The sequence below is a fragment of the Carcharodon carcharias genome (genome assembly GCF_017639515.1).
Source record: "Carcharodon carcharias isolate sCarCar2 chromosome 36 unlocalized genomic scaffold, sCarCar2.pri SUPER_36_unloc_2, whole genome shotgun sequence".
Classification (NCBI taxonomy): domain Eukaryota; kingdom Metazoa; phylum Chordata; class Chondrichthyes; order Lamniformes; family Lamnidae; genus Carcharodon; species Carcharodon carcharias.
In genome coordinates, this window is record NW_024470737.1 from 2,005,794 (window position 1) to 2,030,720 (window position 24,927).

At 54.7% G+C, this 24,927-nt stretch overlaps 1 protein-coding gene across 4 annotated transcripts in view; it reads left to right on the plus strand.

Annotated features, from left to right (window-relative positions):
- gatad2b (GATA zinc finger domain containing 2B) overlaps window positions 1–7,698 on the plus strand; it is a 114,891-nt gene extending 107,193 nt beyond the window's left edge. For 3 of the 4 annotated variants that reach the window (XM_041181769.1, XM_041181767.1, XM_041181766.1), the window contains 3 exons: window positions 167–283; window positions 2,661–2,844; window positions 7,204–7,698. In XM_041181769.1, coding sequence (XP_041037703.1) covers window positions 167–283; window positions 2,661–2,844; window positions 7,204–7,337 — 435 coding nt within the window. In that variant the 3' untranslated portion in view covers window positions 7,338–7,698. The remainder of the gene's footprint in view (window positions 1–166; window positions 284–2,660; window positions 2,845–7,203) is intronic. The other variant, XM_041181768.1, reaches the window with a different exon arrangement.
- Window positions 7,699–24,927: the final 17,229 nt, after the last annotated feature.

Consider the following 24,927-nt stretch of genomic DNA (forward strand, 5'->3'; position numbering starts at 1 on the left):
CGTGTCCCATGTCCCACACCCACCCCACCGGCCGGCTGGTTCAGTCTCAGATTTTGCCCTTTAAGAGCCTTGGGACCACAAAGGTGCTACCTCAGTGTAAGTTGTTCTGGCCCCCCTCCGAGTGCACTGACAGCCCGATAACCTTGACCCACTTTGGTTCCTGCAGGAAATTGAGCAGCGGATACAGCAGCAAGCGGCGACAGTGTCGGCACCCCCTACGTCCGCCTCAGGCGTGCCGATGAACAAACCTGAACCCGTGATCAGGCACCACCCTCTCCGGCAGGTAAGTGCCTCACTCGCTGGCCTGGAGTGGTGGGTGGGTGGGTGGGGGGAGTGGGGGGGGTGGTGGTGGTGGTTGGGGGGAGCCACCAGCTCCCCCATGACCAGCAGGCAGAGGCCCCGGAAGCCACAGGGAGTGGGACCTGGCCCCTCTGGATCCTCCCGGCTGGAACGATGCACTCCGACCTGGGAGGCGAGAATAGACACCCTGGTCCGTGTGGACTGACACACACACACACACACACACACACACACACACACACACACACACACACACACACACACACACACACACACACACACCGTCTGTATCACAGTACAAGCACTTTGCGGAAACCACCTGACCTCCTTCGGCAAGTGGGAGAACCTGTTTAAATCCCAACTTCTTTCCTAGGCCCAGCAAAAACCTGGAGAGTTGCTCTTTGACCCCCTTTAAGTCGCTGAAACGAGCCCGGGAGATGGCGCTGCCCAGATATGTCTACGCTGCACCTCTCTGATGAATGTTGTACCGTACCCCCACCTCTTGCTCAGCCAAAAGCAGGCTGAACCCTTGCCGGTAGGAATTCAGTGAGCTGGTGTCCTGACCTCGAGCCCAGCTGGAGCTGAGAATTGTGCAGCTCCTGGCTCTCCCTCACCCATAGGATTCAAACTCCATGTGTGCACAAACTCAGCCTGTTCCCTTCATTGACCCGTAAACCTTGATTGGATCGCCCTCGAGTCTATCCTAAAGATTGGAGTCTGCGCTCCGTTAGCCTGTCTTGTTAACTATACTCCTCCAAACTGAGAATCAGCACAGTGACCCTGCTCTGTATCTTCCCTCAGAATCACCCAGCCTAGGAGGAAAGCAAGACTGGAGACGCTATTCTAATTGGCCAAGGTCCATAGAGTCAACACAGCACAGGCGGAGGCCATTCTGCCCGTCGAGCCCATGCCGATTCTCTGTAGAGCAATCCAGTCAGCCCCCCATTCCCTCCCCGCTCTGTCCCCCATCGCCATGCGAGTTTATTTCCCTCAAGTACCATTCCAATTCCCTTTTCAAATCATTCATCGTCTCTGCTTCCACCACCCGAGTGCGCAGCGAGTTCCAGGTCATTCCCACTCGCTGTGTGAAATACTTCTACCTCACATCCCCTCTTCACGCATCCTTAAATCTGTGCCCACCGCCTCCCCCGACCCTCGACTCTTTGTACAATCAGCTAATGGGAAGCGTTTTGCTTTGTCCACCTTATATAATCCTGCCATCATCTTGTACACCTCCATCAAATCTCCCCTCAACTGCTCGACTCCAAGGAGAACAATCACAGCTCCTCCAACCGAACCTTGTAGCTAAAACCTCCTCATCGCTTGGTCTTATACAAGGTCAGAGTGCTAGCCTTTGTCTTGTAGTCAGTGCTCTAATAATGCATCCCAACTTCAGCTATTGCTTCACAGCATTGTTCACAAACCTTTAGAGATTGCTACACCAAACTCGCCATATCTTTTTCTTTCTCTCTCTCTCTCTCTCCCCCACCCCTCTGCCTCTCTCTTTGTCTCTCTCTCTCTCTCTCTCTCTCTCCTTCTGTCTCTCTCTCTCCCTCTCCTGTCCCACTCCCTCCCCGCCTTTCTCTCCGCCTGCTCCCTTCTGCCCGCATCCTGTCCCCCTCCCCTCCTCCGCCCACCTCCCTCTCTCTCTCTCTCTCTGCCTCTCTCTGTCTCTCTGCCTCTCTCTCTCTGCCTCTCTCTCTCTCTCTGCCTCTCTCTCTCTCTCTGCCTCTCTCTCTCTCTCTGCCTCTCTCTCTCTCTCTCTGCCTCTCTCTCTCTCTGCCTCTCTCTCTCTCTCTGCCTCTCTCTCTCTCTGCCTCTCTCTCTCTGTCTCTCTGTCTCTTTCTCTCTCTGCCTCTTTCTCTCTCTGCCTCTCTCTCTCTGCCTCTCTCTCTCTGCCTCTCTCTCTCTGCCTCTCTCTCTCTCTCTGCCTCTCTCTCTCTCTCTCTGCCTCTCTCTCTCTCTCTGCCTCTCTCTGCCTCTCTCTCTCTCTCTCTGCCTCTCTCTTTCTCTCTCTGCCTCTCTCTCTCTCTCTCTGCCTCTCTCTCTCTGCCTCATCTCTCTCTGCCTCTCTCTCTCTCTCTCTCTCTCTCTGCCTCTCTCTCTCTCTCTCTGCCTCTCTCTCTCTCTCTCTCTCTACGGGGTTAGATACAGAGTAATGCTCCCTCTCCACTGTCCCCATCAAACAGGCCCAGGTTAGTCAGCAGAGAGAGCAGATGTGGTACGAGACAGGTTGAACCCGGGTCCTGGAGATGCTGGAACAGGGTCTCAGTTGTTTTGCTGCTCACCCACCCGCCCCTCCCCAGCCAGCTGATCGCATTGCTGACCTCCTAATGCCTCTCTGCTCTTACTCCCTGCAGCAACCGCCTCAGTCACAGTCGTCACTCCAGCGAGGCCTCCACACCTCCGCCCGTAGCGTGCTCTCCAACTTTGCCCAGGGCCCCCAGCTGCACGTGGCCAGCGGTCTCTTAGGCATGCCAGGTAAGCATGCAGTGCGGAGCGGAGCCCCGAGCCGAGGACGAAGGCCGTACTTCACCAGTTCAGGTAGACATAAAACCCTCTGTATGACCGAACGGCGCACAAACCTCCTTCGAGTTTTTCTTCTCTTGACTTCCAGACGCTTCTCAAGACAGTGAAACCTGTAAATTCCGGACCCCTCTCTATCTCCACCTTGGCGTTCTTACAGGCGTCGTTTTGCAAGTCACGCCGCGGAATAGGCGGGGAGGAGGATCTTGACCCAGCACCGGGGCAGAGATACCACCCCGTTCCCTGGGGAAGAGCCACAAGCGAGTCTTTGACACCCCCCCCCACAACCTGAGATAGGGCACTTTCTCAACCACAGTGCACACTGGGTAAAAGAGCTCGCCATTCCCCCAAAGCAGGCGCTCACACAAACCCGTGTTGCCCTGCCCGTCCCTTGTAAACAGGGCTTGGCGTGTTAAAGACTGTCCGCTGTTCTTAATCTCAGTCTTGCCAGTGCCTCTTGTGATGTCTGGGCCTCTCAATCTGTAGGGGGTATTTTTTTCTCCTGACAGGGGTCCGTTGGTACATGTTTCACTGTTTATAAGTTCCTATGCGGCCAGCGTTAAAGGGTTCGTAGTTTTAATTCAGCACCTTCCCGGCTTGCTGAGACACAGCGGGAGCAGCAGGTCGCAGCTTAAAATTGCTGATGGTCCTTCACTGGTGGCTGGGTGGTGGGGGGGGAGCAGGGTGTGGGTGGTGGGGGGGCGTGGGTGGTGGGGGGTGCGGGTGGTGGGGGGGGGGAGCGGGGTGTGGGTGGTGGGGAGGTGAAGGTGGTTGGGAGGGCGGCGGGTGGGGGGTGTGTGGGTGGTGGGGGGGGTGTGGGTGGTGGGGGCATGGGTGGTGGGGGCACAGGTGGTGGGGGGCGCAGCGGGTGGTGGGGAGGTGGGGCGGCGGGTGGTGGGGGCACAGGTGGGGGCACAGGTGGTGGCAGCGGGTGGTGGGGAGAGTGGGGGGCGACGGGTGGTGGGGAGGTGGGGGTGGTGGGGGGCGTGGCGGGTGGTGGGGAGATGGGGGTGCGGGTGGTGGTGGGCGAGGGCCAGGTATCGGGGGGGGTGAGGGCCGGCTATTGGGGGGCGAGGGTGTGGGTATTGGGGGGCGAGGGTTTGGGTATTGGGGGCGAGGGTGTGGGGTTGCAGTGGTAAGGAAGCTCGCGCCTGGGCACCAGGGTGATGGGGAAACTCAGCCGCGATGCCATTAGGGTCGAGCAGCCTGCAGGCCAGGCTCACTCCAGGAGTACTGGTCACAGGACCAGGATTCCTCTACATCCTTGTCCGAGCCAGAAGCACGAGGGCCAACCAGGTTTAAATAGCTCCAGCCTTCTGGAAAACTGTTTACAGAGCCCCAAATAACTTTACCTTCAATAAAAGAAACACTGACAGTCATCCCCACATATTATGCTGAACCCTGCGTCAAAATGTCAGCTCAGCTCAGCTCTGTGAATTTTGTTCAAATTCATGATGGTACAGTAGGTGCAAGGTAAAGGGAGCTTTACTCTGTATCTAACCCCGTGCTGTACCTGTCCTGGGAGTGTTTGATGGGGACAGTGTAGAGGGAGCTTTACTCTGTATCTAACCCTGTGCTGTACCTGTCCTGGGAGTGTTTGATGGGGACAGTGTAGAGGGAGCTTTACTGTGTATCTAACCGCGTGCTGTACCTGCCCTGGGAATATTTAATAGGGACAGTGTAGAGGGAGCTTTACTCTGTATCTAACCCCGTGCTGTTCCTGTCCTGGGAGTGTTTGATGGGGTCAGTGTAGAGGGAGCTTTACTCTGTATCTAACCCCGTGCTGTACCTGTCCTGCGAGAGTTTGATTGGGACAGTGTAGAGGGTTCTTTACTCTGTATCTAACCCCGTGCTGTACCTGTCCTGGGAGTGTTTGATGGGGACAGTGTAGAGGGAGATTTACTCTGTATCTAACCCCATGCTGTACATGTCCTGGGAGTGTTTGATGGGGACAGTGTAGAAGGAACTTTACTCTGTATCTAACCCCATGCTGTATCTATCCTGGGAGTGTTTGATGGGGACAGTGTAGAGGGAGCTTTTCTCTGTATCTAACCCTGTGCTGTACCTGTCCTGGGAGTGTTTGATGGGGACAGTGTAGAAGGAGGTTTACTCTGTATCTAACCCTGTGCTATACCTGTCCTGGGAATGTTTGATGGGGACAGTGTAGAAGGAGCTTTACTCTGTATCTAACCCCGTGCTGTACCTGTCCTGGGAGTGTTTGATGGGGACAGTGTAAAGGGAGATTTACTCTTCTTAATCCCAGTTTTTGTGTAATAATTTTATTCCCTCAATGCCCAGGTTAATGTGAACTGCCTTCTCACTGCATCCTTTTGTAAAACTATAACGCGGGATACAAAACATCATCTCCCCACAAAACATCACTTACTAAACTTCAGAATGAGTGAATTGATTGGAAAGTGCACTGGGGAACTCCTGAGCATGTGAAGGACGCTATGCAAATGCAGCCCATCATTGCTGGTGAGGCCCCAGGCTCTAGGCCCAGGCTCTAGGCCCAGTGTCTCGTCGTGTTGTTACTCCAGCATGCCTGGTTTAGGATGGGGAAAATGCCGTTGTGGTCCCTGCTTCTGACTGGGAGCCGGTGCGTCTTGCTGGGAATTAGCTGGGTGAGTTTGTGAACACCAGGGCCAACTCTCACCGGCTGGACTGGGATAGCCAGTGGGGACTGAGGCGAGGCTGGACTGGGATAGCCAGTGTGGACTGAGGCGAGGCTGGACTGTGATAGTCAGTGGGGACAGAGACGAGGCTGGACTGGGATAGCCAGTGGGGACTGAGGCGAGGCTGGACTGGGATAGCCAGTGGGGACTGAGGCGAGGCTGGACTGGGATAGCCAGTGGGGACAGAGGTGAGGCTGGACTGGGATAGCCAGTGGGGACTGAGGTGAGGCTAGACTCACCAGCTGGACTGGGGTAGCCAGTGGGGACAGAGACGAGGCTGCACTGGGATAGCCAGTGGGGACAGAGACGAGGCTGGACTGGGATAGCCAGTGGGGACAGAGACGAGGCTGCACTGGGATAGCCAGTGGGGACAGAGACGAGGCTGGACTGGGATAGCCAGTGGGGACTGAGACGTAGGCTGGACTGGGATAGCCAGTGGGGACTGAGACGTAGGCTGGACTGGGATAGCCAGTGGGGACTGAGATGAGGTCCCAGAGGGCTTCCTAGTACCAACGAAGTTGTACCTCAGTGAAGGGTAAAACACCGCTTGAACTGAAATATAATCAGGCACCCATGCTCGACAGACACATGCACTCGACTGGTTAGGGATACCCAACAGGCAGGAAGCACAGAGGGTGCAAGGCCTGTCCTATCATTTAATTACAGTCCTCTGGGCATCATGTCACCTGGGCTCCTGTCTCTTCCCCCCCGCCCCAGCCTCCGACCACCTTATTATCCCCAGCTTTTAACCCATCCCGTGTGACCCTGCCTCCACCTCTCCCACTCCATGGAGGTTTCACGGAGGCCAGTTGCCGGAGGAAGAGAAACGCCGGGCGTGCTGCGGACCAGCTCACTGATCCCATAGCCAGGGCATCGAAGGGTAGCAGCTCCTCGGAGGTGCGGGGCAAGACTGGGCCCTTCAGCGATGGGGAGGGAGCGGGGTGGGGAGGCGGGGTTGAGGGTGCATTCCCCACCTTCACTTTTCCAGCTACATGTGGGCTGGAATCGGCCCCCTCGTCCTCGTGGATTGGCTGGCCCCACCCCCACTTCGGGGTGCAGCTTCCGGCCGCGCCCACCCGAGGGGCCGGGCGGCACCTCCGACGACCCACCCGCCACCAGCGGACAACGCAGTAGCTCAGGGCAGGACGAGGCCTGGCTCCGAGGCACAGGAGAAACCACGAGGCACGCCTGCTGGGATTGATTCTCCCACTCTTCCCTATTCAATGATATGTGGCCAGCCCCCTGATCAGCACCCCCAGGGTAGCGTTCACAGTTGGGAGAGCTATCCAGGGGGGCCGTGTAACACCACCCCACCCCCCCCCGCCCGAACCTTGGTGGGGAACTATATCAGCCAGTGTTCCCCAGTTTCCTGAACCCTGGCGGAGGATGACAGACTCTGGTGAGAGGCATATCCTGGCGGAAGAGCCAACCGCAGTCGGGGTGGGCACTCGGTCAGGTACGGGAGGGTAATGTGGAACTGCACTCCATTGGAGCCTGGCACCTTGGGGAGGAAATGTGGGGTACACTGGATGCCAGTGCAAGGTGGCAGTGAGCACAGGATCTCCTGGTGTACGCTCTGATTGGGTTACGGCCCCAAATCAATCTCTCTTTCCCCCCCCCCCGCCCCCACAAAACGCCGCGCCCCGTCCCTTTCTAACTCAGAGCGTGGCACTCAGACGCTATTTTTTTTTCCCTTTTGCAGGGGTCAACATGTCTTACATGAACGCTGGAGTCGGAGGTCAGAAGGGGTCGACTCTGGCGGATCGTCAGCGCGAGTACCTGCTGGACATGATCCCACCCAGGCCCATCTCGCAGTCCGTCAGCACGCAGAAGTGAAGAGCTGCCCCCGTCGCATGCAGTGCCTGTACTGGTGCCTAGTTACTTAACCCATCGCTTTGGGGAGCCAACGCTCCACCCCTCCCCCCCCCAACCCTCTCCCCTCCTCTCCCCTCCCCAATATTATTGTACTTTGTGTCTATTGCTAACTTTGTTGTCAGGATGGCGAGATGGGCTTCTCTGGCCCGCTTCAGCTCACACAAGGCCGCAAAGCAAGTGTCAGATTTCAGAAACGTGGAGGTGTGTGTGTACGTGTCTGCCTGTGAGTGTGTGTGTGTGTACGTGTCTGCCTGTGCGTGTCTGCCTGTGTGTGTGCGTGTCTGCCTGTGTGTGTGTGTGTGTGCGTGTCTGCCTGTGTGTGTGCGTGTCTGCCTGTGTGTGTGCGTGTCTGCCTGTGTGTGTGCGTGCGCGTGTCTGCCTGTGAGTGTACGTGTGCGTCTGCCTGTGAGTGTGTGTGCGTGTCCACCTGAATGTGTGCGCCATCTGCCTGTGAGTGTGTGTGTGCGTGTCCGCCTGTGAGTGTGTGTGCTGTCTGCCTGTGAGTGTGTGTGTGCGTGTCTGCCTGTGAGTGTGTGTGTGCCGTCTGCCTGTGAGTGTGTGTGTGCGGGTCCACCTGTGTGTGTGTGTGTGTGTGCGCTCGTCTGCCTGTGAGTGTCTGGGCTTCCCCATCCGCTCCTCCCACGGGTACAGATTTGACCTTTGGAAACCTCTGGCCAGGCGTGCCGATAATGCTAACTGCTCTGCTGATAGCACAGGGGCCAGCTAAGGGTCAGTGAGGGGATTTTAACTCCATACCACCGCCTGCCCCCTACCCCCTACCCCCCTCCCCCCCGAAGCACGCCCTTTCACCCCAGGCCCTCAGTCACGTCGGAGACATTGTGAGGTGGCCGTCCAGTGAGCCATTTTGGGGTTTGGGAGAGTGGGGTGGGGCGGGGGATGTTTGAAACGTTTGGGAGCTCTCAACCCTATCTGTTTGAGGCCAGTTGCGCCTCTCTCCACCACCACCACCACCACCACCACCACCCCCCCCCCCCCCCCCCCCCCCCCCCCCCGGCGCGGAGACTTGTATTTGCTGTTCAGAAAGAAAATGTTGCAGTACTGAGGTGCCACCACTAGGTGTCGCTGGAGTGTGTGTACGAGAGCCACCTAGTGGTTGTGAGAGGGTATTACGGCCTCCCTCCCCCCCCACCCCCCACCTCAGATCCTCTACTTTGCTGAACCCCATCCTACTCACATCCCTGAATTGTTTTTGTACAGACAAGACCCGCGTCCACCCTGAACCCTCCAAACTGGAGCCCGTCTTCCCCCCTCGATCCGCCGTTAGCCTGACTGGCCGCAGCGACTCCCTGTGTGAGCCTAACCCCCCGCCCCCGCCCCTCCCACACTCCACCCTCCCCCCCCCACAGCCCACCACAGCTTCAGAAGGGACCAGTTCTCCCCAACCAATCACTGAAGGAGGGAGGGGGGCGGCCAGGGTAATGTAAAAGCACAACTCCGTTAATTTAAGAAGCCCCAGTTATTATCGCAGACCCTCGGAGCAGGCTTGTGTCCGTTCAAATGGCTTTTCTTATCTTTTTCAAACCATCAGCAGGCTGCAAGTCAGCCCCCATTCTGCGGAAAGCAGTGACGATGGGGTCTTTTTAGCATGTAGGGTGACAGGGTAGGGGTGGGGAGGTTGTTGGGGGGGGCGGGGGAGGAGTGACAGGGTAGGGGTGGGGAGGTTGTGGGGCGGGTGGAGTGACAGGGTAGGGTTGGGGAGGTTGTTGGGTGGAGTGACAGGGTAGGGGTGGGGAGGTTGTGGGGGTGGTGGAGTAATAGGGGAGGGGTGACAGGGGAGGGGCGGGGAGGTTGTTGGGGTGGTGGAGTGACGGGGAGGGGTGACAGGGGAGGGGTGGGGAGGTTGTTGGGGTGGTGGAGTGACAGGGGAGGGGTGACAGGGTAGGGGTGGGGAGGTTGTTGGGGTGGTGGAGTGACGGGGTAGGGGTGGGGAGGTTGCAGGGGGTTGGGGAGGTTGTGGGGGTGGTTGGGTGACAGGGGAGGGGTGGGAAGGTTGCAGGGGGTTGGGGAGGTTGTGGGGGTGGTTGGGTGACAGGGGAGGGGTGGGAAAGTTGCAGGGGGTTGGGGAGGTTGTGGGAGTGGTTGGGTGACAGGGGAGGGGTGGCAGGGGAGTGCTCAGATCTGGATTCCCCGTCAGCCTGTTAAAGGGACTGCATAGTGGCACCGAGCTCCCTCACCAGGTTTAAAATGCAGGAAGGTACGGGTTCCAGCCCCTCTCCACACCAGCTCAGCTGCCATTGGAGAGGGATGGGGGTTCTTGAAATCGGCCTCAGTGTGTCCAGAGACGCAGACAGGGTGGAGGTCCCGTCCACCCAGAGACCCAGCGCCCCAGGAGCGCACACACCCAAAGGAAGGATCAAGCTGGGCTGTGACTCTGCCACCCCCCTCCACGGTCGAATAGCTCACCGAGACTGACTGGGTGGGTTATTGTAAAGGGGGTGGGTTGGGTTTTGGGGGCTGGCTGCTGTGGGCGAGTGGGTACCCCTGAGGGGGTGAAGGGGGGCAGGGGAGCTAAGAGCTGTAGAAACCCTACAGTCACTCAGCAGGAGGGGCCCAAGGGGTTACTTGAATCTACAGCCTCCCTTTTTATGAGGAGGGAATTATTTTTCTTATTTATTGCCTGTGTGGGTGAGACCCACCATCACGAGAATCCCCCCCAGCGCAGCCGGGAGCCATTCAGCCCATCGTGTCTGTGCTGGCTCTTTGAAAGAGAGATCCAATTAGATCCTTTGACCTCCCCCCCCACCCCCACCCGCCAAACTCTTCTCTCTCCCCCCCGCCCCCCACACAGCCGTGTAAAGACTGTCGGAAAGGTTGTTTTCCCCCGGAATATGCTGCAAGGGTTGAGATTGAAGGGAGATGCCGGGAATGGGAGGAATCGGGACAACCGGACTGAGCGGGGGTCCCGCACCTCGAGCAGTTCACCCGTTTGCCCCATGACCCGGCCGACTGGGGCGTTCGCAACTCGCTTCCCATTCGGAGGAGGGGTTGACCACACGGGTGGTTTTGGGAGGGCTGGATTTGTTTGGGGGGGACGGTGGGGTTCGTAACTGCAAAGCAGATTCCCACGTGGAGCGGTGAGCGGTGGGAAGGAGGGAAGCGGCAGGAGAGAGAGAGTCGGGGTGGGGGGGTGGGGGGGAGGAGTGAGGGGCTGGGGGGAATGGTGGGCTGCAGAAGGGTTAATGCGGGCTGGGGAGAGACCGAGGGGATGAGAAGGCCCCCCTCAGCATTGTGGCCGTTTGGCACGAGGAGCTCCTGTGTTTGCCTGTGCGCGTGTGTGTGTGTGTGTGTGTGTGTGTGTGTGTGTCTGTGTGTGGGGGGGGGGGAGCTGGAGCTGTAGTTGTGCCCTCCCGCCAGACAGTGGCGACATTCCGCTTTGTAAACTGAGTGAGTTTTATAAGCTGTGCTCTCCGGCTCCCCATCCCCCAGTCTATTTACCCCTTTAATAATAGAGAGGGCTGAGAACTCTCGTGATTTTTTTGTACTTACGGAGACTTTTTTTTTAATGCCGATCTTGTCCCTGGCTTTGCCTCCCTCTCCAGGCCAAAGCTGTAACATAGGAAGAGGAAGAGACCATGCTTGAGCCATTCAGTCCAGATCACGGCTGATCTGTGTTGTACCCACCTTGGTCCCCTCACCCGTAACCCTCCTGACCCAACAAAGCAATGCCCACCTCCGTTTGGAAGTTTCCAGTGGAACACCGGCCCCCCCCCCCACCACCTCACCCACCCCAGCCTGGACAGCTTTTTTGGGAGGGGGAGAGAGTTCCAGATTCCCACTCCCCTGTGTGTGTGTGTATGTGTGTGTGTGTGTGTGTGTGTGTGTGAAGTGCTTCCTGACATCACCCCTGAACGGGCCTGGCTCCAATTTTAAGATCAATGGGATTAGCCTCTCCCTGAAGCAGCCGAAATAATCCAAACTCTGTTTCCAGCATTTAAACAGTGAGGTTATTCCCGATGGGAATATTGTCCACTGGGAGGTGTCGGGGAGGCAAAGAGGCTGCCAAGTCCTGTACCTCAGCCCACAACCCTACAGCAGAGGATGAGGCCATTCAGCCCATCGTGGCTGTGCCGGCTCTTTGAAAGACCTATCCAATTAGTCCCACTCTCCCCACCCCCTCACTCTTTCCCCCCCCATATCCCTGCTAATGTTTCCCCTTCAAGTATTTATCCGATTCCCCCCCTTTTGAAAGTTCCTACTGAATCTGCTTCCACCGCCCTTTCAGGCAGCGCCTTCCAGATCACAACAACTCGCTGTGTAAATAAAAACAAATTCTCCTCATCTCCCCCTCTGGTTCCCTTCCCGATTCTCTTCAATCTGTGTCCCCTCTGGTTACCGACCCTCCTGCCCAGTGGGAACAGTTTCTCCTTATTTACTCTGTCCGAACCCCCTTCCTGATTCCGAACGCCTCGATTCAATCTCCCCCTTAACCTTCTCTGCTCTAAGGAGAACAATCCCAGCTTCTTCCAGTCTCTCCACACAAAGCGAAGTCCCTCATCCCTGGTCCCATTCGGGGTAAGTCTCTCTCCGCACCCTCTCCGAGGCCCGTGACATCCCTTAAGTTGTGGGGCTCAGAATTGGACACAGTACTCCAGGGCTGCAACGCTGTCAATATAGACATACCTGTGCGCTCAAAAAAAGTGTCACTCCTGTCACACTCAATGTCAGGATGGGGGGGGTTGTGGGGAAGGGCATTTGAAAGGCCCCCTGTACACTCTTTGAGTGTGTGCGTCTCCTCTCCCTGCACCCTATCCCTTCCCAGTTTCCTCTTTCCCCATCCCCTTTACCTCACGGCCTTACGCTTTCAGGTTTTATCTAAAGCCGGCTGTGGGGTGAAGTTATCCCAACGTTTGGGTAAATGAAGATGTGCTATAAACTTGAACGTATCGGGGTTTTGACTGGGCCCAACCATGGGTCCAGCGTATGGGACATAGTCACTCGCGGGCGAGTTCTCTCTCTTCCCCCCCCCGTCCCCATTGGCTCAAGCGAGATACTTGGAGCCGTGGTCTTGGAGCAGTTACTGATTCTGAGATGCATCCTGGCTTTGGTTTGGACAGTCCCGTGAGCTCCTTTCTAGATGATGTGTAACTGTGGGTGGGTAGGCATTTATTGTATATTGAAAATTCTAGTTACTCTACAAGAGAATCGTCGACAAGCCTCTGACCGTCTGTCACACAAGGTGCTGGCATCACCTCCCAAGTCCAAAGGCTGTGTGGGTTCGATCCCCACCTCCAGCACCTTGAGCCCTGTAATCCCAGGCCAACACTCCCAGTGCCAGTACTGAGGAAGCGCCGCACTGTCAGAGGGTCAGTGCTGAGGGAGCGCCGCACTGTCGGAGGGTCAGTACTGAGGGAGTGCCGCACTGTCGGAGGCTCAGTACTGAGGGAGCGCCGCACTGTCAGAGGGTCAGTAGTGAGGGAGTGCCGCACTGTCGGAGGGTCAGTACTGAGGGAGCGCCGCACTGTCGGAGGGTCAGTACTGAGGGAGTGCCGCACTGTCGGAGGGTCAGTACTGAGGGAGTGCCGCACTGTCGGAGGGTCAGTACTGAGGGAGCGCTGCACTGTCGGAGGGTCGGTACTGAGGGAGTGCCGCACTGTCGGAGGTGCCGTCTTTCGGATGAGACGTTAAACCGAGGCCCCTGTCTGCCCTCTCGGGCGGACGTTAAAGACCCCTATTGTAAAGATGATGAGGAGTTTGTGGGGGGGAGGGGGAGAGTTTACCCCGATACCATAACCTGGCTGGCTGCTGTGTTTGACCAGCTGTCCGTGCACACAGCTGCGTCTCGAAAAGCCATCTGTCAACGGAGGCAGCAGAGAATAAGCGAACCTGGCCTTTCACACGAGCCCGAAGCTTTCTCAGCCACCCAGTCAAGCGATGATTCCATCTTAACCTTGCGTTTAATGCGCAGTTGTTTTGGGTTCTTTAAGCTGTAACTCTCCGTGTCTTACTGCCATGTGGTGCTCCCTCCCACAGCGAGTTTGCCCAGCGGGACCTTGTTCAGTTGGGGGTCTTACAAGTGGGGAGGAGAGCCACGTTTCAGGCGATGTGAAGCCGATGCCCCTTGAACCAAGGATTGGGGGGGGTGGGTCCTCTGAGTTGCTGAGCCAAGGTATTGCTGAGTTACCCATCCTGAGATCAGCATGATGGGGGGGGGAGTGAAATTGTGGTCCCGTAGGCTTGTGGTGGGGGGGTGGGGAGTGGGGTGGTGGCGTTTAACAAATTGGTGGCCACGGATTCAGGCGGGGCGCGGGCCTTGTCTGGCTGGGTGAGCTTCGTGCCACCAAAGGGGCATTGCCCTGGGTTCAGACCTCGGGCTGGGGGCAGAGCTGTTCCTAACCTTGGCAGGGCTGCGGCTCTATACGCCCCGGAGCGTACCAGCCAGAGAAACCGTCAGCTCCCCCCGTCACCGCCCTGCAGACCTCCTGCTGGCTAGCGCGCGTTTGGGGTCTCTGGGTGACGTCGTCGTCTGGTGGGGCTGTGAGACCCCCACCCCCCCCTCCCTCTGGTTCGGTTGCGTATCACCCCTCTCCCCTCCCCCCTCCCCCCCTCCCCCCCTTGCAATCGGGCATCCAGGAAGGGTCGAACGTGGCCCAGTTATTGCAGTGGACCTAAATCCCCACCCCAAGGGGAAGCTTGTACACTAGATTGAGGACATGACTACCACGTGGGACATCCACTCGGTGCAAGTTGCTCTCGCGCGGTTACAGCACACTGACCGGTGCAGAGCGTGAATCATGTGGGTAGAACTAGAAGGGGTGGGGAAGATGAAACCCTCCCCTCCTTCCTCCTCCTCCTCCCCCTCCCCCCCCCCCCCACCACAACCCCCAACGAGAACTCCCTCTCCGAATCTCCTTTGCGTTTCTGTCTCAAAAGCTAATTTGTGCAACTGAAGCCATGTTGACATAAAATGCACCTGATCTGCTCGTTGCCTGATACTCTGTACAGCCTTTCTGTATCTGAACGCGGTGAATCAGGTTCTTAATTGGTTTTGTTGTGTGTTTACAGTTTAACTGGACATGAACAGTCCGACATCTTTCCTACTCCAGTAACACTGGGTCAATCCCCCCCCCCCCCCCCCCCCCCTCCCCAACCCTCCTCCCCCTCACTCTCTCTCTCTCTCTCACTCCCTCCCTCACTCCCTCCCCCCCGCCTCCCTCCCTCTCTCGTTCTTTCTTTCTGTTTTTATTTTTAAATTTTTAATTTAGACAAATTTTTCTTCCGTTCTTTTTTTTAAAAAAAAACACATTTCTGTAGGTTGTCGAAATTGCTAAAGGCTTGTTTTATCATTTCGTATTGTGCTGGATTTGTGTACTCTGCAGTGTATTACGAATGTTATATACCCCAATGGGAATAGAAGCTGCCATGAGTCATCTAATGACTGAAAAAAAATAAGCAAGTTTTTCAAAAAACCTTTGTAATATTTATTACTTATAGGTTGTGTTTAATAAGGAACAAGTTGAATCTCCTCAGTGAGATGATGTATGTGCTAATAAAACTATCAGGTGATTATATCTGACTCGGGGGCCCTCGCACTCCTTCATTCACCTCCTGGTGCCAGGGCTTTGGGATGGGGGAAGGAGTCGAGGGTTTCCCTCCGTTTTGAATTTCCCCTGCCGCGATCCCATGGGGGACCCTTTCGGTGAGTTCGGGATTGGCTCTGCGCTTGTACCCCTGCCCGAGCTGGGACCAGATTGAGACTGCCCCAAGCTCGTTTCGTATCGGAGGGAACCACCCAGGGAAGACGGATTTTTTTCTCCCCCCCCCCCCCACCACCCCCCCTCCAAAAAATGTACTCCATTCACAAAATTTTTGAAGGTGTGTCCCCAAACCAGTTCGACCTGAATGTGGCAGAGTGCAGTGGAATCGAACTCTTCTCCTCGCAGCACGCTGCACTCTAACATGCTTCGACACAGTCGCAATTACCTGCAGAATCGTTTCAGCACAGGAAGAGGCCATTCGACCCGTTGTGCCTGCGCCGGCTCTCTCATTCACCTCGTGTTCCTCCCCGTAACCCTGCACACTCCCCCTTTTCAGGTGACAATCCAATTCCCTTTTCAACGCTTCAGTTCAACCTGCCTCCCCCACATGCTCGGGCAGACCCTAACCACTCGCCGTGTGAGAAAGTTTCTCCTCTTGTCGCCATCGCTCCTTTTGCCAATTGCTTCAGATCTGGGCCCCGCCTCGTTCTCAATCCTTCCCCCAATGGGAACAGTTTCTCCCCATCCACTCTGTCCAGACCCCTCGTGATTCCGAACACCTGGATCAAATCTCCTCTCAGCCTTCTGTTCTCCAAGGAAAACTTCTCCAATCTGTACACATAACTGAAGTTCCTCATCCCTGGAACCATTCTCATGAATCTTTCCTGCACTCTCTCCAACCCCTTCACATCCTTCTGAAAGTGCAGCACCTAGAAATGGACACGATACTCCAGCTGAGGCTGAACTGGTGACTTATACAAATTCAACATAACCTCCTTGCTCTTGTACTCTATGCCCCTATTAATAAAGCCCAGGATGCTGTGTGCTTTATTAACCGCTCTCCCAATCTGTCCTGCCACCTTCAATGACTTATGCACATATACGCCCAGGTCCCTCTGCTTCTGTACCCCGTCCAGAATTGTACCCTTTATTTCATATTGTCTCTTGTGTTCTTTCTATTAAAATGAATCACTTCACATCTCTCCATATTGAACTTCATCTGCCACTTGTCTGCCCATTCTGCCAATTTGTCTATGTCCTTTTGAAGTTCTACATTGTCCTCCTCACAGTTCACAATATATCATCCCCAAACTTTGAAACCATGCCCTGTACGCCAAGCTCTAGATCATTAATACATATCGGGAAAAGCAAGAGTCCCAACACTGATGCCTGGGGAAGTCCACTACAAACCCTCCTCCAGCCTGTACAGCATCCCTTAACCCACTACCCTCTCTTTCCTGTCATCAGTCAATGTTATTTTTATTCATTCACAGGATGCGTGGGTGTAGCATTCATTGCCCGTCCCTAATTGCCCCTTGAGAAGGTGGTGGGTGAGCCGCCTTCTTGAACTGCTGCAGCCCCTGTGGTGTAGGTACACCCACTGTGCTGTTAGGGAGGGAGCTCCAGGATTTTGACCCAGCGCCGGTGAAGGAACGGCCGATATATTTCCAAAGCAGAATACAATTTTGTATCCATGTTGCTATTGTCCCTTTTATCCCATGATCTGTAAAGTGTGGCACTGTATCAGATGCCTTTTGGAAGTCCATGTACTCCACATCAACTGCATTGCCCTCATCGACCCTCTCTGCTACCTCTTCAAAAATAAAAAACCCCAACAAGCTAATTAAACATGATTTTCCCTTAAGAAATCCGTGCTGGCTTTTCTTAATCAACCTGCATTTGTCCATCTGACTATTAACTTTGTCCCAAAGTGTTGTTTCCAGAGGTTTCCTCACCACCAGCATTAAACTGAGCAGCCTGTAACTGCTGGCAGTCTTGATATTTACGCTGTACCTTCCATGTCAGTCCTCTAGAGCCCAAGGGCAAAACGTTTCCAATTGAACATTACAGAAAGTGCAACAGACTTTTCTCCACACTGCATGTTCCACTCTTGAGGTACTTAAATACAATTGCAATGCTCTTGATGTTTACAATATACGTTCTGTGTCAGGCATACAGCCCGAGTGGTTCCAGTTCCTCGGTTTGCTATGTCTGGAAGGAGTATAGCCCCTCCAGACCTCTACAACCCTCCCTATCTCTGTAACCTCCTCCAGCCCCTACACCCCTCCCTATCTCTGTAACCTCCTCCAGCCCCTACACACCTCCCTATCTCTGTAACCCCCTCCAGCTCCTACACCCCTCCCTAACTCTGTAACTCCTCCAGCCCCTACAACCCTCCGAGATCTCTGTGCTCCTCCAATTCCAGCCTCTCGAGCATCCCCCAGTTCCCATCGCTACACCATTGGCGGCCGTGCCTTCAGCTGCCTGGGGGTCCTAAGCTCTGGAATTCCCTCCCTTAACCTCTCCACCTTCTCTTTCTCCGATATACTCCTTCAATGCACTTTCTCTGAAGCATACCTTATTTTTGTGTTCCATACCTCTATTCATAAAGCCTAGGATCCTGTCTGCTTTTTGTAACAATCTTCTCAGTCAATTTATTTGACCCAGTTTGTTAGTCTAAATCTACCAACATCAAACATATTGTAGCTTTCGGAATGTTCTTAAAAACACAATTTCTCTTTCTCTTTGCTAAATTGCCAGAGTCTGGTTAATGGAGCAGGTAATTTAAAATTTCCTAGAAGCATTCTGCTGCTATAGTGACTCATCTCGCTGCAGATTCCTTCATCCATTCCTCTCCCACCATTTTGGAGTCTGCCACACAATGTCATTGATAGAACAAATCCTCTTTCTCTCAGCTGTGTCTCTAGTGCGTCGCTTTCTCTCGCCTTGGAGTCAGAAGGTCGTGGGCTCAAGTCCCGTAATCCAGGCTGACATTCCCAGTGCCGGCATGAAGGGGGTGCCACACTGTGGTAGGGTCAGTACTGAGGGAGTGCCGCACTGTTGGAGAGTCAGTACTGAGGGAGCGCTGCACTGTGGTAGGGTCAGTACTGAGGGAGCGCCGCACCGTCGGAGGGTTAGTACTGAGGGAGCGCCGCACCATCGGAGGGGCAATACTGAGGGAGCACTGCACTGTCGGAGGGGCAATACTGAGGGAGCACTGCACTGTCGGAGGGTCAGTACTGAGGGAGCGCCGCACCATCGGAGGGGCAATACTGAGGGAGCACTGCACTGTCGGAGGGTCAGTACTGAGGGAGCGCCGCACTATTGGAGGGTCAGTACTGAGGGAGCGCCGCACTGTCGGAGGGTCAGTACTGAGGGAGTGCCGCACTGTTGGAGGGTCAGTACTGAGGGAGCGCCGCACTGTCGGAGGGTCAGTACTGAGGGAGTGCCGCACTGTCGGAGGGTCAGTACTGAGGGAGCGCCGCACTGTCGGAGGGTCAGTACTGAGGGAGTGCCGCTCTGTCGGAGAGTCTGTACTGTGGGGGCGCCGCGCTGTCGGAGGGTCAGTACTGAGGGAGCGCCGCACTGTTGGAGGATCAGTACTGAGGGAGCGCCGCACTGTCGGAGGGTCAGTACTGAGGGAGAGCCGCACTGTCGGAGGGTCAGTACTGAGGGAGAGCCGCACTGTCGGAGGGTCAGTACTGAGGGAGAGCCGCACTGTCGGAGGGTCAGTACTGAGGGAGCGCCGCACTGTCGGAGGGTCAGTACTGAGGGAGCGCCGCACTGTCGGAGGGTCAATACTGAGGGAGCGCCGCACTGTCGGAGGGTCAGTACTGAGACAGCGCCGCACTGTCGGAGGGTCAGTACTGAGGGAGCGCCGGACTGTCGGAGGGTCAGTACTGAGGGAGTGCTGCACTGTCGGAGGGTCAGTACTGAGGGAGTGCCGCACTGTCAGAGGGTCAGTACTGAGAGAGCGCCGCACTGTCGGAGGGGCAATACTGAGGGAGCACTGCACTGTCGGAGGGTCAGTGCTGAGGCAGCGCCGCACTGTCGGAGGGTCAGTGCTGAGGGAGTGCCGCACTGTCGGAGGGTCAGTACTGAGGGAGCGCCGTACTGTCGGAGAGTCTGTACTGAGGGAGCGCCGCTCTGTCAGAAAGTCTGTACTGTGGGGGCGCCGCACTGTCGGAGGGTCAGTACTGAGGGAGAGCCGCACTGTCGGAGGGTCAGTACTGAGAGAGCGCCGCACTGTCGGAGGGTCAGTACTGAGGGAGCGCCGCACTGTCGGAGGGTCAGTACTGAGGGAGCGCCGCACTGTTGGAGGGTCAGTACTGAGGGAGTGCCGCACTGTCGGAGGGTCAGTACTGAGGGAGAGCCGCACTGTCGGAGGGTCAGTGCTGAGGCAGCGCCGCACTGTCGGAGGGTCAGTGCTGAGGCAGCACCGCACTGTCGGAGGGTCAGTACTGAGGGAGTGCTGCACTGTCGGAGGGTCAGTGCTGAGGGAGCGCCGCACTGTCGGAGGGTCAGTACTGAGGGAGTGCCGCACTGTCGGAGGGTCAGTGCTGAGGGAGCGCCGCACTGTCGGAGGGTCAGTACTGAGGGAGTGCCGCACTGTTGGAGGGTCAGTGCTGAGGGAGCGCCGCACTTCGGAGGGTCAGTACTGAGGGAGGGCCGCACTGTCGGAGGGTCAGTACTAAGGGAGTGCCGCACTGTCGGAGGGTCAGTACTGAGGGAGTGCCGCACTGTTGGAGGGGCCGTCTTTCAGGATGAGACGTTAAACTGAGACCCCGTCTGCCCCCTCAGGTGGATGTTAAAGATGCCACGGCCGCTATTGGAAAAAGAGCGGGAGGGGGGAGTTCTCCTCGGTGTCCCAATATTTGTCCCTCAACCAACATCAGTAAAGAATATGATCTGGGCTGTTATCACGTTGCTGTTTGTGGGAGCTTGCTGTGCACAAAATGGCTGCTGTGTTTCTGACGTTGCAGGATTATACTTGTAAAATAAATTCGTTACGAAACACTTTGGGATGTTCTGAGGCTGTGAAAGGCACTAGAGAAATGCAACTGTCTCTTCGATTAAAAGCAGGGGGACAGGGTTGGGGCAAGGGAAGGGCTTGCGGACTCGTGAGATGTCTGATTCTAGTGCTCTTGCTTGGGGAACAGCAGTCTGTTTCTCTGGTGAGACAGCACAGGCTAGGATTGATCAGGAAACCCTTTGCTGTTTATCATCAGCATGAGTTACAGCTTTTATAGTATCAGGTACAGGCAGGAGGCAGGGAAGGGTAGCAGGGGGAGTGTGTGGAATCAGCGGACAGCGCATGTGAGACGAACCAGGTTCTGGAGCAGCTCGGCCAAGAGGCTCTGAGTTATTGGAGAGTTTCCCCTTGTTCAGTGTGGCGCCTGAACCCAGAGTTAGAGAGACACTTACTGAGGTGAGACTCCTTTTCAACTTTACCCTGATTCTCACAGGACTGTCCCAGCCTCAAAACTGCAGCCTCTCTCACCCCACCTCTCCAATTCCATTCTCCACCCCTCTCTCATTTCTCTCTCTCTCCTCGTTCCCTCTCTCCCCCTCTGTCTCTCCTTCTCTCTCCTCTCTCTCATATTTCTCAGTCTCCCTCTCTCCTTCTCTCCCTCTCTCTCCCTTTCATATTTAGCTGTCTCTCTCTCTCACCTATCACCTCACACACTGTATTGCAATCTAACTGCTTTTCTCTTCCTCCTTCATATTTCTGTCATTAGATTCCATGTTCTCTTCTGACCGAGCTATATTTTGTTCCTTCTCTCCCTCTTTCACTCTGTCTCCCTGCCCTTTGCTCTCTATCTGTATCTCTATTTCTCCTATCTTTACCTGCCTCTCTCCACCTCCCCCTTGTCCCTGCATCTCCATCTCTCTCTCTCTTTCCTTCTCTCTGTCTCTCCCTGCCTCTTTATCTCTTGTATCACTCTGTCTCTCCATCTCTGATTGTCTTTTTCCCTCTCCACCTCTCTCTTGGCCTCACCTTGGCCTCCCTGTCTCTCCCTCTGACTCTGTCTCTTTCCATCTCCTTGCCAGTTTCTATCTCGCCATCACTCTCTCTGACTTTTTCACTCTATCTCTCTCTGCCTCTCTCTTTCCATCTCTTTGCCTGTTTCTGTCTCTCTATCTCCCTCCCTCTCTCTGACTTTTTGTCTCCCTCTATCTCTCTGCCTCTGTCTCTTTCCACCTCTTTTTGTCTTGTTTCTGCCTGTCTCTCTCTCCCTCTGTCTTCCTCTGCCTTTCACTCTCTATGTCTCTGTCTCAACCTCTTGCTACCTAACTATATTCCCACCTGCCATTCCCACTGTCCATGTTCCTCAGTCTTGCCGATCTATTGCCATTTCTATCTGCTACCTGCAGTTATGGGAATAGCTGATCAGCTCAATCATTCTCATAATACATTGTAATGTTTTAAGGATGGGCAGTGAATACTTGCCTCGCCCAGATTCTGTGAACAAATGCATTTTAAGAGAGCCTCGTCTCTGGATGCTCTTGATTGGTTCTGGCTGTGCCTTTGAGATTGTGGCTTATACTGAGGGTGTAACTCACGTCAGAAAGCAGCTTTTGTGTTCATGTATCAGATGTAAACTCCAAATCAGGTGGAGTTAAGATTCAAACTCATTACTTAATCTGTCTGCCTTTCATGCTAACAGATTATTCGAATGCACCTAATGCGCCCCTAGCCAAGCTGCAACACTGGCATCTACCCGGCTACTCTCCATCATCAGTAAAGTGCTGGAAGGGGTCATCAACAGTGCTATCAAGCGGCACTTGCTTAACAATAACCTGCTCACTGATGCCCAGTTTGGGTTCTGCCAGGACCACTCAGCTCCTGACCCCATTACAGCCTTGGTTCAAACATGGACAAAAGGGCTGAACTCCTGAGGTGAGGTGAGAGTGACTGCCCTTGACATCGAGGCAGCATTTGACCGAGTGTGGCATCAAGGAGCCCCAGCAAAACTGGAGTCAATGGGAGTCAGGGGGTAAACTCTCCGCTGGTTGGAGTCATACCCAGCACAAAGGAAGATGGTTGTGGTTGTTGGAGGTCAGTCATCTCAGCTCCAGGACATCACTGCAGGAGTTCCTCAGGATAGTGTCCTCGGCCCAACCATCTTCAGCTGCTTCATCAATGACCTTCCTTCCATCATAAGGTCAGAAGTGGGGATGTTCGCTGATGATTGCACAATGTTCAGCACCATTCACCACTCCTCAGATACTGAAGCAGTCCATGTCCAAATGCAGCAAGACCTGGACAATATCCAGGCTTAGGCTGACAAGTGGCAAGTAACATTCACACCACACAAGTGCCAGGCAATGACCATCTCCAACAAGAGAGAATCCAACCATCGCCCCTTGACATTCAATGACATTACCATCACTGAATCCCCCACTATCAACATCCTGAGGGTTACCATTGACCAGAAACTGAACTGGACCAGCCATGTAAATACTGTGGCTACAAGAGCAGGTCAGAGGCTGGGAATCCTGTGACGACTAACTCACCTCCTGACTCCCCAAAGCCTGTCCACCATCTACAAGGCACAAGCCTGGGTGAATGCAGCTCCCACAACACTCAAGAAGCTCGACACCATCCAGGCCAAAGCAGCCTTGCTTGATTGGCACCACTTCCCCAAACATTCACTCCCTCCACCACCGACGGACAGTAGCAGCAGTGTGTGTACCATCTACAAGATGCACTGCAGCAACTCACCAAGGCTCCTTCGACAGCGCCTCCCAACCCACGACCGCTACCATCTAGAAGGACAAGGGCAGCAGACACATGGGGAACACCACCACCTGGAAGTTCCCCTCCAAGTCACTCACCTTCCTGACTTGGAAATATATCGGCCATTCCTTCACTGTCGCTGGGTCCAAATCCTGGAACTCCCTCCCTAACAGCACGGTGGGTGTACCTACACCACAGGGACTGCAGCGGGTCAAGAAGGCAGCTCACCACCACCTTCTCAAGGGGCAATTAGGGAAGGGCAATAAATGCTGGGCCCAGTCAGCGTCGCTCACATCCCATAAATGAAAAAGAGCCTCTTGAATCTCAAGTCGCATGGGCACTGCCCATCCCTTTGTGCACTGAGTAAAAGCCGGCTGTTCGACCATGAGTGCAACACAATGTCCTGGGTGACCAGACTGGTGGCTACTTCTCACCAATGGTCAGTGAGCGGCTCTATTAGTTGCTCTTTGAACCCCCGGCCCTTCTGTTGGTGAGCCGGTTCAAAAGAGTTCCCTATGCACACAGCAAGATCCCACGAAAAGCCCTTCTGTGATTAGAAACGTAGAAACATAGAAAATAGGAGCAGGAGTAGGCCCTTCGGCCCTCCGAGCCTGCTGCACCATTCAATATGGTCACAGCTGATCCTCTATCTCAATGCCGTACTCTTGCTCTCTCTCCCCATACCCCTTGATGTCTTTAGAGTCCAGAAATCTATCTATTGCCATCTTAAATATATTCAGTGACTTGGCCCCCACAGCCTCTGTGGTAGAGAATCCCACAGGTTCACCAACCTCCGAGTGAAGAAGTTTCTCCTCATCTCAGTCCTAAATGGTCCACCTCGTATCCTGAGACTGTGACCCCTTGTTCTAGACCCTACCCCAGCCAGAGGAAACATCATCCCTGCATCCAGTCTGTCCATCCCTGTCAGAATTTTATATGTTTCAATCAGATCCCCTCTCATTCTTCTAAACTCCAGTGAACACAGGCCTAGTCAGCCCAATCTCTCCTCACACGACAATCCTGCCATCCCAGCAATCAGTCTGGTGAACCTTCACTACACTCCCTCTATGGTAACTATATCTTTTCTTGGGTATGGTGACTAAAACTGCACACAATACTCCAGGTGTGGTCTCACCAAGGCCCTGTACAGCTGCAGTACGACATCCTCGCTCCTGTACTCAAGTCCTCTCACAATGAAGGCCAACATACCATTTACCTTCTTAACCGCTTGCTGCACCTGCATGTTTGCTTTCAGTGACTGGTGTACAAGGACACCCAGGTCCCTTTGCATATCAACATTTCCCAGTCTATCACCTTTTAAATAATACTCTGCCATTCTGTTTTTCCTATCAAAGTGGATAACTTCACACTTATCCATGTTATACTGCATCTGCCCACTCACTCAACCTGTCTAAATCGTCTTGAAGTCTCTTAACCCCCTCCTCACCGCTCACATTCCCACCTCGTTTTGTGTCATCAGCAAACTTGGAAATATTACATTTGGTTCCCTCATCCAAATCATTGATATATATTGTGAATAGCTGGGGCCCAAGCACTGATCCCTGCGGTACCCCACTAGTCACCACCTGCCACTCTGAAAAAGGTCCATTTATTCCTACTCTCTGTTTCCTGTCTGCAAACCAATTCTCAATCCATGGCAGTATATTGGCATCGCTTGCGAGATAAACATCACTGTGGCCAGCCTCACAATCTCGAAACATTCCCGAAAACGATTTACAGCCAATGAAGTGCTTTTGAAATGTAACATAGAGCAACTCAGCATCCAAGTGGTACACAGCAAGATCCCACAATGTGATTAAATGGTCAGGTCCTCCCTGTTTTTACCTGATATTGGTTTGAGGGATCAATATTGGCTCCAGGACAAGGGGGATCTCCCTCCCCTGCCAAACACCGCCCCCCCCCCCCCTTGCTCTTCTTCCAATAGCGGCCATGGGATTTTTTACTGTGAGGTTGGGGAGGGGCCTCAGGTACCTAAGACGGCACCTCCAACCGTGCAGCACTCCCTCGGTATGGGACAGTTGGCCTGTGCTGAAGGCCTGGGGCTCGAACATACCACCAGCTGAGAGGGAAACTGAACTTCAAGGGAACCTGTGAGTCACATGCTGCAGCCAAGTCTCCATTTTGCTTTTTGACATGTCAGAGGGACTGAAGGTGACTCAGTGTCAGGGTTGGTAAAAATGGCATAAGGGAGGAACAGGGAGGAGGTCCTGCTGAAGGAGTGTCAGGAGTTGGGCTCTAAAGTAAAGAGAGAATCTAATCATCGCCCCTTGACATTCAATGGCATCACCATCAC